General features: G+C 33.8%; 2 protein-coding genes across 2 annotated transcripts; one reads left to right on the plus strand and one right to left on the minus strand.

Annotated features, from left to right (window-relative positions):
* Nucleotides 1-586: 586 nt before the first annotated feature.
* On the minus strand, nt 587-2,034 carry LOC125846960 (phospholipase A1-IIgamma-like). Its single transcript, XM_049526674.1, has 3 exons — nt 1,685-2,034; nt 1,297-1,602; nt 587-1,215 (listed from the first exon to the last, which is right to left on the minus strand). The coding sequence occupies exons 1-3, from the start codon at nt 2,009-2,011 to the stop codon at nt 619-621; spliced, it is 1,230 nt and encodes a 409-aa protein (XP_049382631.1). The 5' UTR covers nt 2,012-2,034; the 3' UTR covers nt 587-618.
* Nucleotides 2,035-8,755: 6,721 nt separating this feature from the next.
* LOC125847002 (glycerophosphodiester phosphodiesterase GDPDL6-like) lies at nt 8,756-13,547 on the plus strand. Its single transcript, XM_049526717.1, has 9 exons — nt 8,756-8,897; nt 10,679-11,096; nt 11,178-11,287; nt 11,398-11,905; nt 11,980-12,021; nt 12,127-12,402; nt 12,512-12,648; nt 12,751-13,237; nt 13,318-13,547. The coding sequence occupies exons 1-9, from the start codon at nt 8,862-8,864 to the stop codon at nt 13,545-13,547; spliced, it is 2,244 nt and encodes a 747-aa protein (XP_049382674.1). The 5' UTR covers nt 8,756-8,861.
* The last annotated feature ends 534 nt before the right edge of the window (nt 13,548-14,081 follow it).

Consider the following 14,081-nt stretch of genomic DNA (forward strand, 5'->3'; position numbering starts at 1 on the left):
TAACGTGAATGATGCTTTTTCAAGTAAAAAGGTGACACCCATTCTTTGTTATGTCCCGAAGACAAAGAGGACGAAGGACACTCTCTCAAGTTGCACATTATTACTCATCCTTTGACATGTGATGTGATCTCATATATTTACTACTCCTATTTCTTATAACTTGACGCTCTGATCTCTGGACTCTTTACGGCTCTCAATCTCAATACTAGCTGGGGTTCAGTTCAAACTGCCTTGACTCCGAAGGAGAAGATTCTCTAGTCTGTTTTGCAGGGTATAAATTTGTAAGATAAGATGACATTCATTGGACATTGCATTCATATAGTACTGGACTCATCATTTGTAGCCCAATAAAATAGACAAGCCTCATGAACTTGGAGTTTCTGTTAAATCCACATTCACTATACTTGAATAATTGATGTAATTAAATTAAGTTACACAATTTATTTGGATTAAATCTGTATTTAAAATATAGTTCAAATTATTTTTAATCCTATTAAATTTAAATCCCTACATATATATTACTTTACCAAATTTGTTCAAGAATTGTCAACACTCGTATAATATTTCTCAAACGGCCGAATACATAACATCTTTTTATTAATACAAACAAAAGTCCATTTATGCATAAACAGAATCATCATCATCCTCATGATCCATCAACTTCCAAGATCCATCATCTTGTTGTACCATTCCATTATTCTTCTCAACCCACCAACAAGTTGGTACACAATATTCATCCTTCAATGCATTTAAATGCTTATTAACGAGTGAAATATCGCGTCGTACTTCAAGCTTAAATCCACCATTAGCCCCTTGATATCCAGCAACTCCATGCATGTGAGCTTCTAAGCTATGCCAGCTTCTTATATCTCCAGGTACTTTTAAATACTTCGATTTTGTTGTATCAATAGCTAGTTCAACTCCGATTTCTGAGTAGTCTATCAAGGGATAATTTGGAATTATGTCAAGGCAATTTGTAACGCGTAAAATTCTAAGATTTTCTAGCTTAGAAAATGCATTCACGAAACTTGAATCTCCCACTCGTGGACTTGCAAATAAAATCGCTGTCACTAGACATCCTTTGTTGAATCCATTCACAACTATGTCAATTGCGTTAAGCGTTCCAACTGCTGCCCCCATGCTATGACCTGTTATTGTTATGCTCATTTTTTCACTTTTGTATTCTTCTACCAATCTCTTTACTTCCTCAACCACCTAATAACAAATTCATGTGAGCAATCGAACATGTTCATATAAATTAAAATGTTGAGAGTATTTAAGGTCATGAATATTTACCTGGTCTCTGACACTTGTGTTATTGAAGGGTGATCGTGGATCATCTGAAGTATAAATAGAGTACCAGCCTCGATGTATTTGAGGGTCAGTGTTACCTCTAAAGATTTCGGGTGCTGAAACTTGAAAAAAGTCAAGATCATTTACCCAATCCAAAGTTTGAACAGTTCCTCTCCAAGAAATAAGAATTTCTCTTCTTCCTAATGCTATTTTTCCCTCATCTGTACCCACCGCAATAAAACCTATCCAATTTGATTCCTTGCTCCATGACTCCCTTGACAATGATTTTACGATAAACGCTTCAGGTACCTGGATGGATGAAATAATTAAAAACCACTACTTGTTTAATCTTCTCTTAAATCATGCAAACAAATATCTATTTATATATAACCTGAATTGAAGATGTTGCGTACAAATATTTTGTTACACGATACTTGAAGGGATTGTGATCTTTGTCGAGCCCTACTTTTGTAAAGAGATTATTCTTGGAATATCGATTATTCCCTGCATTTTTGGAAGCCTTGTTAGAATTGAAGTTGTCATAACTTGCTTGAGCCATTTCTCCATAGTGAATGATATATCGACGTAGATCGTAGTCTAAAGGATCCATAAGGCCTTCCCAGTTGTTCTTCCCACTAAGAAGCATCCATCTTTTTGCTATAGTACTATCCGTCTTCTCTGTGCTTTTCTTCATTTTTCTTTTAAACCAGTTCCTCATCAAACCTTATTGTCGTTGCCTTGTTGATATAATAAACAAGTGATATATCGTGGGATTTTGATATGAACCCTCAGTTGGGCAAATATATACGTGAAATATTGTAGAAAATTATACCAAATTCTGAACCATAATTTCATCAAGAACTTATTCTATGTTTTGTAGTTGCTTCTTTATTACTCCAAATTGAAATCATTAAAATATAGTAATTCATCTGTTTCAATTTATGCGACTTACTTTTTTTTAATCAATTCTAAAAAGAATGACATATTTCTATAGTAAGTAATTAACAATTTAACTTTAAAATGTCTATTTTATCCTTAATGAAATGATTTATAGACACAAAAAATTTATATCATGCATTTTGAACCACAAGTTTTAAAAGTATTTATTTCTTTTTTAAACTCACATAAAATAGGACAAAGGGAGTAATATATTTGGGAACGTGACGCTCCTTGTACTCAAAGCTGCGGCCGGCACCACTGTATCACTTAGCTTCTAAAATAGAAATGTCCTTGCTTTAAAGCAAAAGTAATAAGAAAGCAATATATGGAATAAAGATAGTGCTTGCATGTTAGACAAGGCAACTACTGCTATTCATGAATATTATTGGCTCCAAGGTTTCCCTATTAGATGTTCCAAATTGGAATAATTATCTTTAGATCCTTTGCTTACATACTATTACCAAGGATTAGGGATGGTAATGGGATAGTTGGGGAGTTGCGGGGTGGGTTGAGCAGGAGCTTTAATCCACAAAAAAATTCTAACCCGCCCTGCATAGTAAAAATATTGGATTTTAATTTGATCTGCATCAATTCACATAAACTCACTTCATCCCGCCCCACATGCAAAAAAATATTATTTTTAGCATAAATTTATCCATTTCAATTAGTATTACGACTATTATAATATTAAAATTTGATTAAACAAAAATTTAGAACCTCAAAAGTTGTGAATCTAAAAATCTTTATTTTTATGCATTATGTTGAGCCATCTCAAAACAATTTAGCATTGTTATTTAATTTATAAATTATATTTTCATAAGAATACAATTTTAGTTCTGGTAATAATACATGAACTTTAGATTTTAAATTTGAGATAGTTAATTGTGATTTTCTTATTTAATTAAAAAATGTGGAATAGAAATATTAAGGTGGGATCTTTTTTTTTTTTTGGTATGAAAAAGAAAGCTTTACTCAATGTATTTAATATTCTTATAATTTCCATTCTAACTGTGTAAAGTTTAGCGAGGAAATGATCAAAATAGTCGTTAATCTATAGGGGTTGAATTATTTTGGTCTTTTATATATATATCACCTTATCTAAATAATCTTTAATTATATAAAAAGAGTATCAATTTGATCCTTAGCCCTAAAAACTAACTGAAACATAAAAAAGTTGTTAAATTTAACAGTGATCCCACACTTGTTGGACCCTTTCTTCCTCCCTCTTTCTTCTGCCATTTCTTCTTTTCCATCTTCTTTCTTCCACCATTTTTTCTTCAATTTCCAATTGATTTATTCTTCTTTTCACAGCCAAAATCCTCTCTTACATTCAAAATTTTCTTCAAATTGCAAAAAAAAAAACTTTTTTTTTTTAAAATTTGGAGGAACTTTTGTATTTAAGAGAGGATTTTGGCTGTGAAAAGAAGAATAAATCAATTGGAAATTGAAAAAAAAATGGTGGAAGAAAGAAGATGGAAAAGAAGAAATGGCAGAAGAAAGAGGGTGGAAGAAAGGATCCACCAAGTGTGGGACTCACATTTAAGTTTAACCGTTTTTTTTAGTTAATTTTTAGGGCTAAGGACCAAAATGATACTATTTTTATATACATTAAGGACTACTTGGATAATGTGATATATATATATATAAAGAACCAAAATAATTCAACCCCTTTAGATGAAGGACTATTTTGATCATTTTCTCAACGTTTAGCCTTCAGTTATAGACTAATAATATGAAGTAACAATGAAACTATTGCACCCACCCCCCCTCCCTCCCGCACCCGCACAAAATTAAATTCTTTAATTTAGATCCGTTTTGCTTCATATTTGTTCATATTCACTTCGCTTCATTGTCATCCCTACCAAGAATGTTATTCTTATAAGAAAATGAACGATGTTGATATTACTTTAACACCAAAAATTAGCTAATAAGGTACTTTATCAATGCTATGTAGGAAATTCAATTTTTAAATCTCCAACCAATATAGGACCTTCTATTTTTGTATCAGGCGAAGGTGCACATTTCTAGCGGTAAAAAAATAGGTGTCTCAGTAATTCAAGGTCAACGTATAGCTGGGAGAAAATGGTCAAAAGCCCCCCAGTCTATGGTCGGATTTCCAACTACACACTCATACTTTACGAAGGTCCTACTAACCCCATAACTATTTTATAAGGAAATAAATTTCACCCTAAAATGACATAGTCACTCTAGTGTATTGTGGTGTAACACACACATGTCATGTCTGCGCCATGCCAACGTCATGTCAATGCCATCTAATAAATATAATAAATGAATTATTTTTCCTACTTTTTCTTTTTTTTTATTATATGCCCCATTAGAAACCCTCCATTATCATTAAGAACATCACCATTGTCAAACCCACTTCTCATCCATTGACATTTCGAGAAAAGACGGTAATTTTTTTCCGACAAGTATAAAGTCTCTATGACCAATATCTTTATCTTATTCCCCATAATTTCTCTCAAAGTTTATTGCTACACATTTTACTCATGTTGGGGGCTTATGAAGGGATATACCAAAAGTAGTATATGGGCATGCCATAATTTTTAACTCAATTTCTTTCTTTTCTTAATGTTGATGAAAGTAGCAAACCAAATTAAAACATTGAAATTAATCCAATTGAAAAAAAAATAATGACCCATTCGAATTAATTATGCCCCATTTCGAAAATACCCCAATTTGTGATTAAATTCAAGAATGTGAAATTAGAATAATTGAATTTTTAGAAGAAGAATAAGGTTTATTTATTCTCTTAGGGTTTATTTATTCTCTTTTAAAACAGCTTAGGGGGGAGGGGGTTGATAGGACCCCGTGAAGCTTAAGTGTGTAGTTGGAAATCCGATTATAAGTTGGGGGGCATTTGACCATTTTCTCTACAGCGGGATTAATCTAGGTTGATGTAACATCTCGCAATTTGATATAACTAAGAAGAAGCTTATAACTGGAAATAGTCATTTTTTTTAAAATAATTAAAATCTGGAAATTTGTCAAGTTAGGAAAAGTGAGTTTTTGGTCAACTTCAAACGACCATAACTCCTAGATCAGGATGAGTTAGGTGTGATTCCAGATATGGTTGGAAAACTCTTGGAATGATCTTTCCAACTCCACCAAGTTTGCGTGATTTCAAGTTTGTTTGAGCAAGTTATGCCCTTTGGAAGTTAGGCTGTTGGATTAAGGAAATGTCCAAAACCGGGATTTTTAAAGGGTATTTTAGTCTTTTCACTACCCTATTATTTTAATCCAATTTTAGGAGTTTAATAAGGGTCAAGACTGAACTTAGTCAGTTTTAGAAAATCACAATTTTAACGCTGGAGAAAGGAGAAGAGAAACGAGGAAGAAGAAAAGGGCAATTTCATCAAGAACGTTGGTGTTTTCGCTAAGGATTTGCTTCGATCAGGTATGTGAGGCTTTCATAACGTTGGGATCATTCTCCCACGTGCCAAGCATATTTATTCAGTTTGGATTCGTCCTAAAAGCATATGAATATTGATGATCTTGATACCTAGTCTTGAATTCATATATTATTCTCGAATTTGCCTGAGTTGGGAAGTTTCTAAGTTCGTTACGTCGCATTATAGAGTCGTTTCGAGTTAGGTTCTTAGGTACCTTTACTGGGTATCTGTATCTAAAAGTAATTTAAGAAAAAGAACTGAGTTTGGGTAAATTGGGGCTGGAAAACGAAGAAGAAATTTCGTCTGATAGTGTGCTTGGTCCCAGATTTTGAAAATTTCTACTTCGCGTCGCGGAGCTGACACGAGGTGTACTGCCTCAAAAGACCTTTTCGAAACCAAAATTTAATTATGCCTCCGCGTTGCGGACCCACCTTCATATTTTGATTTTCGGTCTTTTCTCATTTTTAGCTATCTATAATCATTCCTAAACAACATGAGATCTTTCCAATCACAAATCTTAATCCTTGAACCCATAATTCAATTCAAGGATCAGTTAAGAGCTAAGTCAAGATCAGTTAAGAGTCAAAGTCAAGAGTCAAGTTAAGAGTCAAAGTCAAGAGTCAAGTTAAGATAGGTTCTTAAAGTTTTCAAAAAGGTCTTTCACAAATGTATGAACTTTGTTTTGAGACTTAAGTTTTGAGTTCAGTAAGGAGTAAAGTTGAAGTTCTTTTCCTCAAAGAAGCGTATGGGGACTAAGTATTTCCCAAAGAGATTTTAAATGTTTTTCACATTTAAATAAGAATGGAAACTGAGATTTCCAAAGAACTTTCGGACTAGTTTTCAGAAAAGAGTAATAGCTTTCTAAATGAAGCAAGCAGGGAAACTGAGATTTCCAAGATAGCATTTGAGCTAAGTTTTTGAGCACTAATCTCAAATCACAGAAGAAGTATGTTTTTAAAACATAAGATCTAGTATATTTTGGGAGTAGTATTGAGCACCGATTGGGGGAGAGTTCAGACAACTCAAAGCCCTCTTAAACCATGTAGACACCATGGGTAGAAAAGGGTCATACTTTTTAGATGAATCCTTTTCGCAATAGACTACTGGATCCATTAGGCAGTTCAGGTCTTATCCCTTTGGCCGGGCATAAGATGAGTTGGCAGCGTGAGGGAGATCGTTGTATCATCACTATAGCTTTTAAGTGATGGTTGTCGGTTAGAGAAACTCCCACAGAAATATTGTATTTTTATATACATCAGTTTATTTGTATTTTTACATACATCTCAGAGTTATTTGTATCTTTGCATACATACATAGTTGATATCATGTTTTCAAATAGCTTTTCTTTATATTGCATACTTGTTTTTAAACTGTTTTATATTGGAATGAGTTTAGTCAGGTTGAGTTGAGTTAAGACAAGTAAGTTCTTCAGTTTCTCTCAGATTCTTTCTAGCCTTTGTTGTTTTAGCATTCCAACTCGCATACTCGTACATTCAATGTACTAATGCCAGTTGACCTGTATCGTTTTATGATGTAGACACAGGTAACTAGAATCAGCATTCCGGCACATCGTTGATCTAGTGAGCAGTTCAGAGTCTGTTGGTGAGCCTCTTTGCATTCCAGAGGACTCCTATTTATTGTTTTCAATTTTAATATTAGTTCATTAGGATGTCGTGGGCCTGTCCCGACATTCATCTCAGTTGCTTAAAGGCTTCATAGACAGATAGACCGTCAGTTAGTCAATTCAGTTGTCTTTACTTTTCATTTCATATGTTAAAGACTTGAGTTTGCCTTTATGGCTAGTTGAATGTTCCTTTATAACATTCTAGTTACTTCATGAATGTGTATGTGATGAGTTAAGTCTTCCGCTGAGTTAAGTAAGCCATACCAAGGGTTTGCTTGGGGCCAACAATGGTCTTTGAGTGCCAGCCACGCCCAGGGTGTAGGCTCGGAGCGTGACAGTTGATGAAAAGAATTTAACGTTGAAAAATTATATTATATATATTTCACAAAATTCTATATTTATGATTGTATATGCTAAAATGATCCCCCTTAGCACAACGGAGAATTTTAGCTGAGTAGTGGCTGACATTAATATTTAGCTTTAATTTTGTTGGCTTACCCCAGAGGCCACAACTTAATAACCTGCTACAAAAATAGAAGTTTTTATTTTTAATTTTATGTAAATAAAAATTTATAAGAAAAAGAAGAGATAATTATTATCTCTAAGTTAATACTATAACAAATTATTAATTTATTTTTAATAAGGAATTCCTTTTCATCCTTGAACAAAAATTATATTATAAAAAGAATATCATATCTTTCTTTCTTTATACGCATTCAAAATATTCATATCAATATTTTATCTATAATACAAGTAGTATATATAATTTATCTTAGGGAAAAGGGTTAAAAATATATATATACTTTCATTTATTAGCTAAGTTTCTCATTTGTTATATTATCCGGTTAAGAATACCTCTACAGGTTTGAAACTTAATTAACAAAACGCGTAAGTTATCCATGACCCCTTAAAGTTATTCGCATAATTTACTTAGACACCTCAATTAGGACTCGTACATATTAGATACTTTAATATTAATGAATATTTATCTATTGAACATAAAATAAGAACTAGCTTTAAAAATATTGTATATGTAATTCACACACATTATCTTGACAAAATCATTAATAGAATTATGAAAAGTGGCACATGGGCCCAAATTTTTAATTTTAAAAAATGAAAAATATTTTTCCAGGGTGTTCGCTGCAGCGCTCAACCACTTCGTCGTGTTGCATCCACTGTAGCAGTCCTCTGACCGCTATGATGAACTCCACTCTCGTCACATAATTTAAATGTGTTTGGAACGGGGCTTGTGACAAGGAATTTTTTAATTCCTTCGACTGCATCGTGGAATGTTCATTAACAACGATATGGATCGTTATAAAATAATTTCACCGAGAAGCTAAAAGGAATGAAGAAAAATAGTAAATTTATTGAAGAGGAAAATAAAAAAATAAGAACCAGATATTAGTCCGAGATTTGCGAGAAAGAAAATTAATTAAAGCCTCTTAATATTCTCTCATTTTATTTAAAACTCTCTGTCCCCTTTTCCCTCATTTCTCCATTCCCTTGAGAGTTTCTTACCTCATCTATTTTTTTTCCTTTTTTATCTTTTTTATCTTAATCTTTTATCCTTCTGAAACTCAAGGGGAATGCTTCTCCCTTCCTTACCTGATCTCAACATTCAAGTGAGTTTTATTGTATTTCATCCTTTCTTCTTAATTCTTGATATCATTTATGGTATTGTATTAATTGTATGTACATATTTTGACGTTTACATTTATGGTGATGAAATATTGGGTTAGATATTTTTCATTTCATTATTTAATAGGATTATTTATATGATGAAACTTATGAATTATGTTGATAAAGAAAGAAGAAATATAAACGCTTTTCTATGTATTTTAACGAATGTTTGGGTTGGTAGTTCAATCGGTGTTACAAGATTAGGATTATAGAACCTTATTTAGTTCCCCATCCAGTATTATTGTAACATTGGCAAGTTAATTCATTATGTTTAGTTCTTTGCATGCAACCATGTTAATGTTATTCTAAAATTAAATTCAATGTGTCTGGATTGTATTTAGGATTTTTGGTGCTCAAAATAGTACTAGGAGAGAGCCACAATCTCAATTCCCTATCATAGATGATGCTACATATGATTATTTTCCATTATCAACATTGTAGAACATAGAACACATTCAGAGGTGGAGCTACTCTTATCCATATCTCCTCTAAAATTGGCATTAGTGTATCCCCTCAATTTCGTGTCATTCCCTTGTCGTAAGACGCATAGTTAGAAGTTCTGATCTTTCTCTAGTCGTTCTGCAACTTCTGACCTCGGCTAGCGCGTGCGACACTTTGTCGTCACTCATACTTTTTCCCAAACCACAGCCTCAACAGTTGGTTTGGATACCTCAACTCTCGCTTCTCCTTTGTGTGTTCTCACCATTTGCGAGAAAAGAATGAATGAGTCAGATACAAATTGAATTACCAGATACTAAATTTGAATCAAGTTATAGCACAAAGAAAAGAAAGAAGTTGAAATTTCCTAGTGTCTAGTAGCCTCTTGAAGAAAACTATAGTCATCCACGAACCATTTTTCAAAACTCAACAAGACGTGTTCTTGTACAATGAGATAGATATACATAAGGCTTTGATACCAACTTTGTCACAATTAAAATGGTGGTCAGTGGCACCCACACTAATCCGAGAATGAGTAAACCGTCTAACCCAAGTCTTAACCAAATTCGTTAACCAATTTTAGATAGAATATAATCTGATTCCAACTAAATCCATAATGTTTGTAAAACTATTAGTGTGAAAATAATCAACTATCTACTACAATTCTCAAGACCCGAACGAAAGATGGACAAGGACTACTAAGAGAATCCATGAAAGCCTGAAAATGAAGTGTTCAATCTAGATCAAAAATTGTTGTCACATGCTAGAGGTACATATCGTAGGGTCTCTGGAATATGTTTTGCACTCAACAAAAAAAGAGTACAGCGTAGTATCAGTACAAACCAGTGTAATTTCATCTTACAAGTGTAATTATGAATTAACATTCCATTTTACAAGTGTAATTTCATTAATCTCATTATCGGTATAATACACTATAAGACTCACATATCAAACACTAAGGTGTACACACATGCTAAGGGACTTATTTATGACCATCTAGACATGATGACCTGCAGGGGATCAACTTTGTTCATGTACCACATACGTGGTACCCAACCTTCCGAATATATGTAACCGCTTATCTAGAACCTCACCTAGGACTCGAGTTACTCATCAACAGAAAGATTGTAGTTATCCTTTAATTCTCTCACACATTATAATGAATGATCAGTTTCACCATCTCTCATGATATAACCTAGTGTACAAATATTGTAAGTACACTTGCAACACAAAGTAAATCATTCCAAATCATCATTTAATAGTTTTTTTGTTCTTTCTGGAACAGGATTGGAAGAAAATGCTGAGACATGTCTTATTAGTTTGCTTGATGATCCAATGCACTATAGCTGATACGGAATATAAAAAGGGTACTGCAGTTCCTCTTGCTAAGCGAACATGGTTGACTCTACATGGTGATGAACCAGTAGTAGTTGCGAATGGGGGATTTTCGGGACTTTATCCCTCACAAACAGATATAGCATTTAGAAATGTATTTGGAAAGAATGGTACTGTCTTCCTATGTGATCTTCATATGAGTCGCAATGGACATGGATTTTGTCTCTCACAATTAAACATCCAGAATACAACAAATGCAGCTGATGCTTTTCCTGATCGTAGAAAAACCTACACTGTTAATGGGAAAGAGCTTCAAGGATGGTTTGCATTGGACTTCACAAGTGATGAGATGTTTAGTAAATTGCTTGGTAATTCACAACTTATGCATGTAAATGATTATATATATGGTACTGCTCATACTAATATTTGTACTCGACTTTGTTTTCCAGTGACACAATCGATATTCAGCAGGACAGATTTATTTGATTTTTCATCACCATATCCAACTGACCTATTTTTAGAGGAAAACAATAATACTCAAGTGTGGATCAATGCTGAGGTGTCTATCATTGCCCTTCTTTCTCATTGTTGAAACATTTTATGCAATGCATTTTAAATCCTATTGTCAGTTAAATGACTTATTTTTTTTTTACCAAAATTGTATTACAGTATCCGGCATTCTACAACCAGCACAATCTGAGTTTAGTTGATCAAATTAAACAACTCTTGGAGGTAAAGAAGGACATCTCTTACATATCGTCTCCAGATATTGGTTTCTTGAAAAGAATGGGACCAGTTTTTCACGGTCTCAAAACGAAGCTAATGTTCAAGTTTCCCATTGATAGAAGCACAGTTGAACCCACAACAAATAAACGATATGCTTCACTATTAACAAAGTTATCAATGATCAAGAAATTCGCTGCAGGAATCGTTGTACCAAGAGAGTACATATGGCCCGTCAATAGAGCTCGTCATTTAAAGTCTAGTACCAATCTAGTGGCTAAAGCTCATAAACAAGGTGTTCAAGTGTTTGCTTATGGATTTGCAAATGACAACTATTTGCCTTACAATTACAGTTATGATCCACAAAGAGAGTATCTGCAATTCGTTGACAACTCAAAGTTTGCTGTTGACGGTGTGGTCACCGACTTTGCTACGTCTGCATCAACGGCTATTGGTGAGAATATTTTTCATAAGATTAAGAGGAAATACAAGATTATTACGTCTCACAATTGTTCCTTCTGGCTGCAGCTTGCTTGGCAGGGAGTCAGAACGCTTCAAGGAAAGTCCATAGTATGGAAATTGAATCTCTCTGTGCAATGAAGTAGTAGATAGTGTTCCTATAATACTTTTGAAAAAGGTGATATCTCAATTCTGTTGTGAAATTTAAATTGGCAGCTCTGATCATTACTGCAAATGGAGCCAGTGGAGATTATCCAGGATCAACAGATCTTGCCTATCAAAAAGCAGTAGACGATGGAGCTGACATAATCGATTGTTCTGTCCAAATGACAAAAGACGGAGTTGCATTCTGCTTGCCTTCAGTTGACCTCATCTCAACCACCACTGCATCCGGACCTTTCATGAGTCGAGCGACTAAGGTTGAGGCACTCCAATCCTCTATGGGAATTTTCTCTTTCGATTTTACATGGGAAGAAATTCAGTCACTGAAACGTGAGTGATCAATCGATCCACCTCTCTCAAGACTAATATTTCAAATATTTGTTTTCTTTTTCTGAAATTTAATTCTTTTCTTTTCTCTCTTTAATGGTCCTGGACACAGCTCAAATGTTTAGTGAATTTAACGGAGAATTGGCAAGGGATCCAGCACGCAAGAATATGGGCAAGTTTGTAACTCTCTCAGATTTTTTGGAATTCGCCAAGGGAAAAGCAGTTCCTGGAGTTCTCATTAACATAGAAGTAATTTTCTTATCTCTACTCTATTGTACATACATATATATATATATATATATATATATATATTCCAGAGTTATTAATAATTGCAACTTGGTTGTGTTGAAGAATGCTGCCTTCCTTGCCGCCAACAAGGATCTCGACATTGTGGGTGCTGTAATGATTGCTTTGAGTAATGCCACACTTGATAAGCAATCAACTAAGAAGGTTCTGATCATGTCAGGTGAAAGTTCAGTGCTAGACAAATTCAAGGATATCCCGACTTACCAAAAAGTACTTCACATTAAGAAGAAGGTTGAATTTGTAACGAATGAGACAGCATTGGAAATCAAGAAGCATGCGGATGCAGTATTTTTACATAAGCATTCCTTATACACACAATTTCGAGGAGAGGGTTTTACTTTGAACTTGACCAACCTTATTGAATGTATGCATTGGGCCAATATTAGTGTCTATGCTGGAACTGTTGTGAATGAATTCCAAGATATTTACATGGATTTTAACTCCGATCCATATACGTTGATCCATAACCTCATTTATTATGGTGCGGATGGAATTATAACGCAGTACCCAAGCACAGCAAATGCATACACCAGTAAGTAAATCAACACTCAAATTTATCTAATCTAGTTAATTGTGTAGATTCAAAAATCAGTTTATTCTTTGTTGGCACAGGGAACTTATGCACCGGGAATCAAGAGTCGTATAGGATACCAGACATAAATCCAGGTGATGTGATAACATATGCCCTCGATCCAAAAGAAGTAGAAGAGTACAAGCCTCCCCCTCAAGAGTACTTGGAGACTAAAGACTTTGTTACTCCACCGCTACCTCCTGTAGCAGCAATTGCCAAGAAAAATGATCATGGAGGTTCTGCTTCCAACTCCATTTTTTCCTTATTGTGACATATATAAATGGTAAAAAAAAAACAAAAATGAAGCCAAAATGTCTTACAAAGCGTCTCCCTTTAAAATTGTAAGAAAAGTTAAAGATACATATTTGCACTGATAGTACTATACAATAACCGTTTATGAAGTACCAATCATAAACTTTTAGACAAAATTTCAATGGCTTATTCTATTTCTCACAAGGCAAAGATTACAGAATAGTCACAGTGGGAAAAAGATGAAGTAAACACATAAAAATTAAAGAGCAAACTACATAAATTCCACTAGTTTAGGTTCTAATTACTAGGATTCCCGATAGTTTTAAATATTGATTTCTATACCATATTTCGTCCTTTGGATACATGTATCGTTACTCGCCAGATACATGTATTTGCCGGTTAGAATATTCGAGATACATGTTTTATTAATTTTGAATTAAATGTGTGTAGCTGATTTTCTTAATTAGAGGAGTAATTGAGACTTAATTAGCAACTCAAACAGATCTATAGATTCCTTAGTGTATCAACTTTAACAAATCTTCCTAAAATAATG

The sequence above is a fragment of the Solanum stenotomum genome, chromosome 12 (assembly GCF_019186545.1).
Source record: "Solanum stenotomum isolate F172 chromosome 12, ASM1918654v1, whole genome shotgun sequence".
NCBI lineage: Eukaryota > Viridiplantae > Streptophyta > Magnoliopsida > Solanales > Solanaceae > Solanum > Solanum stenotomum.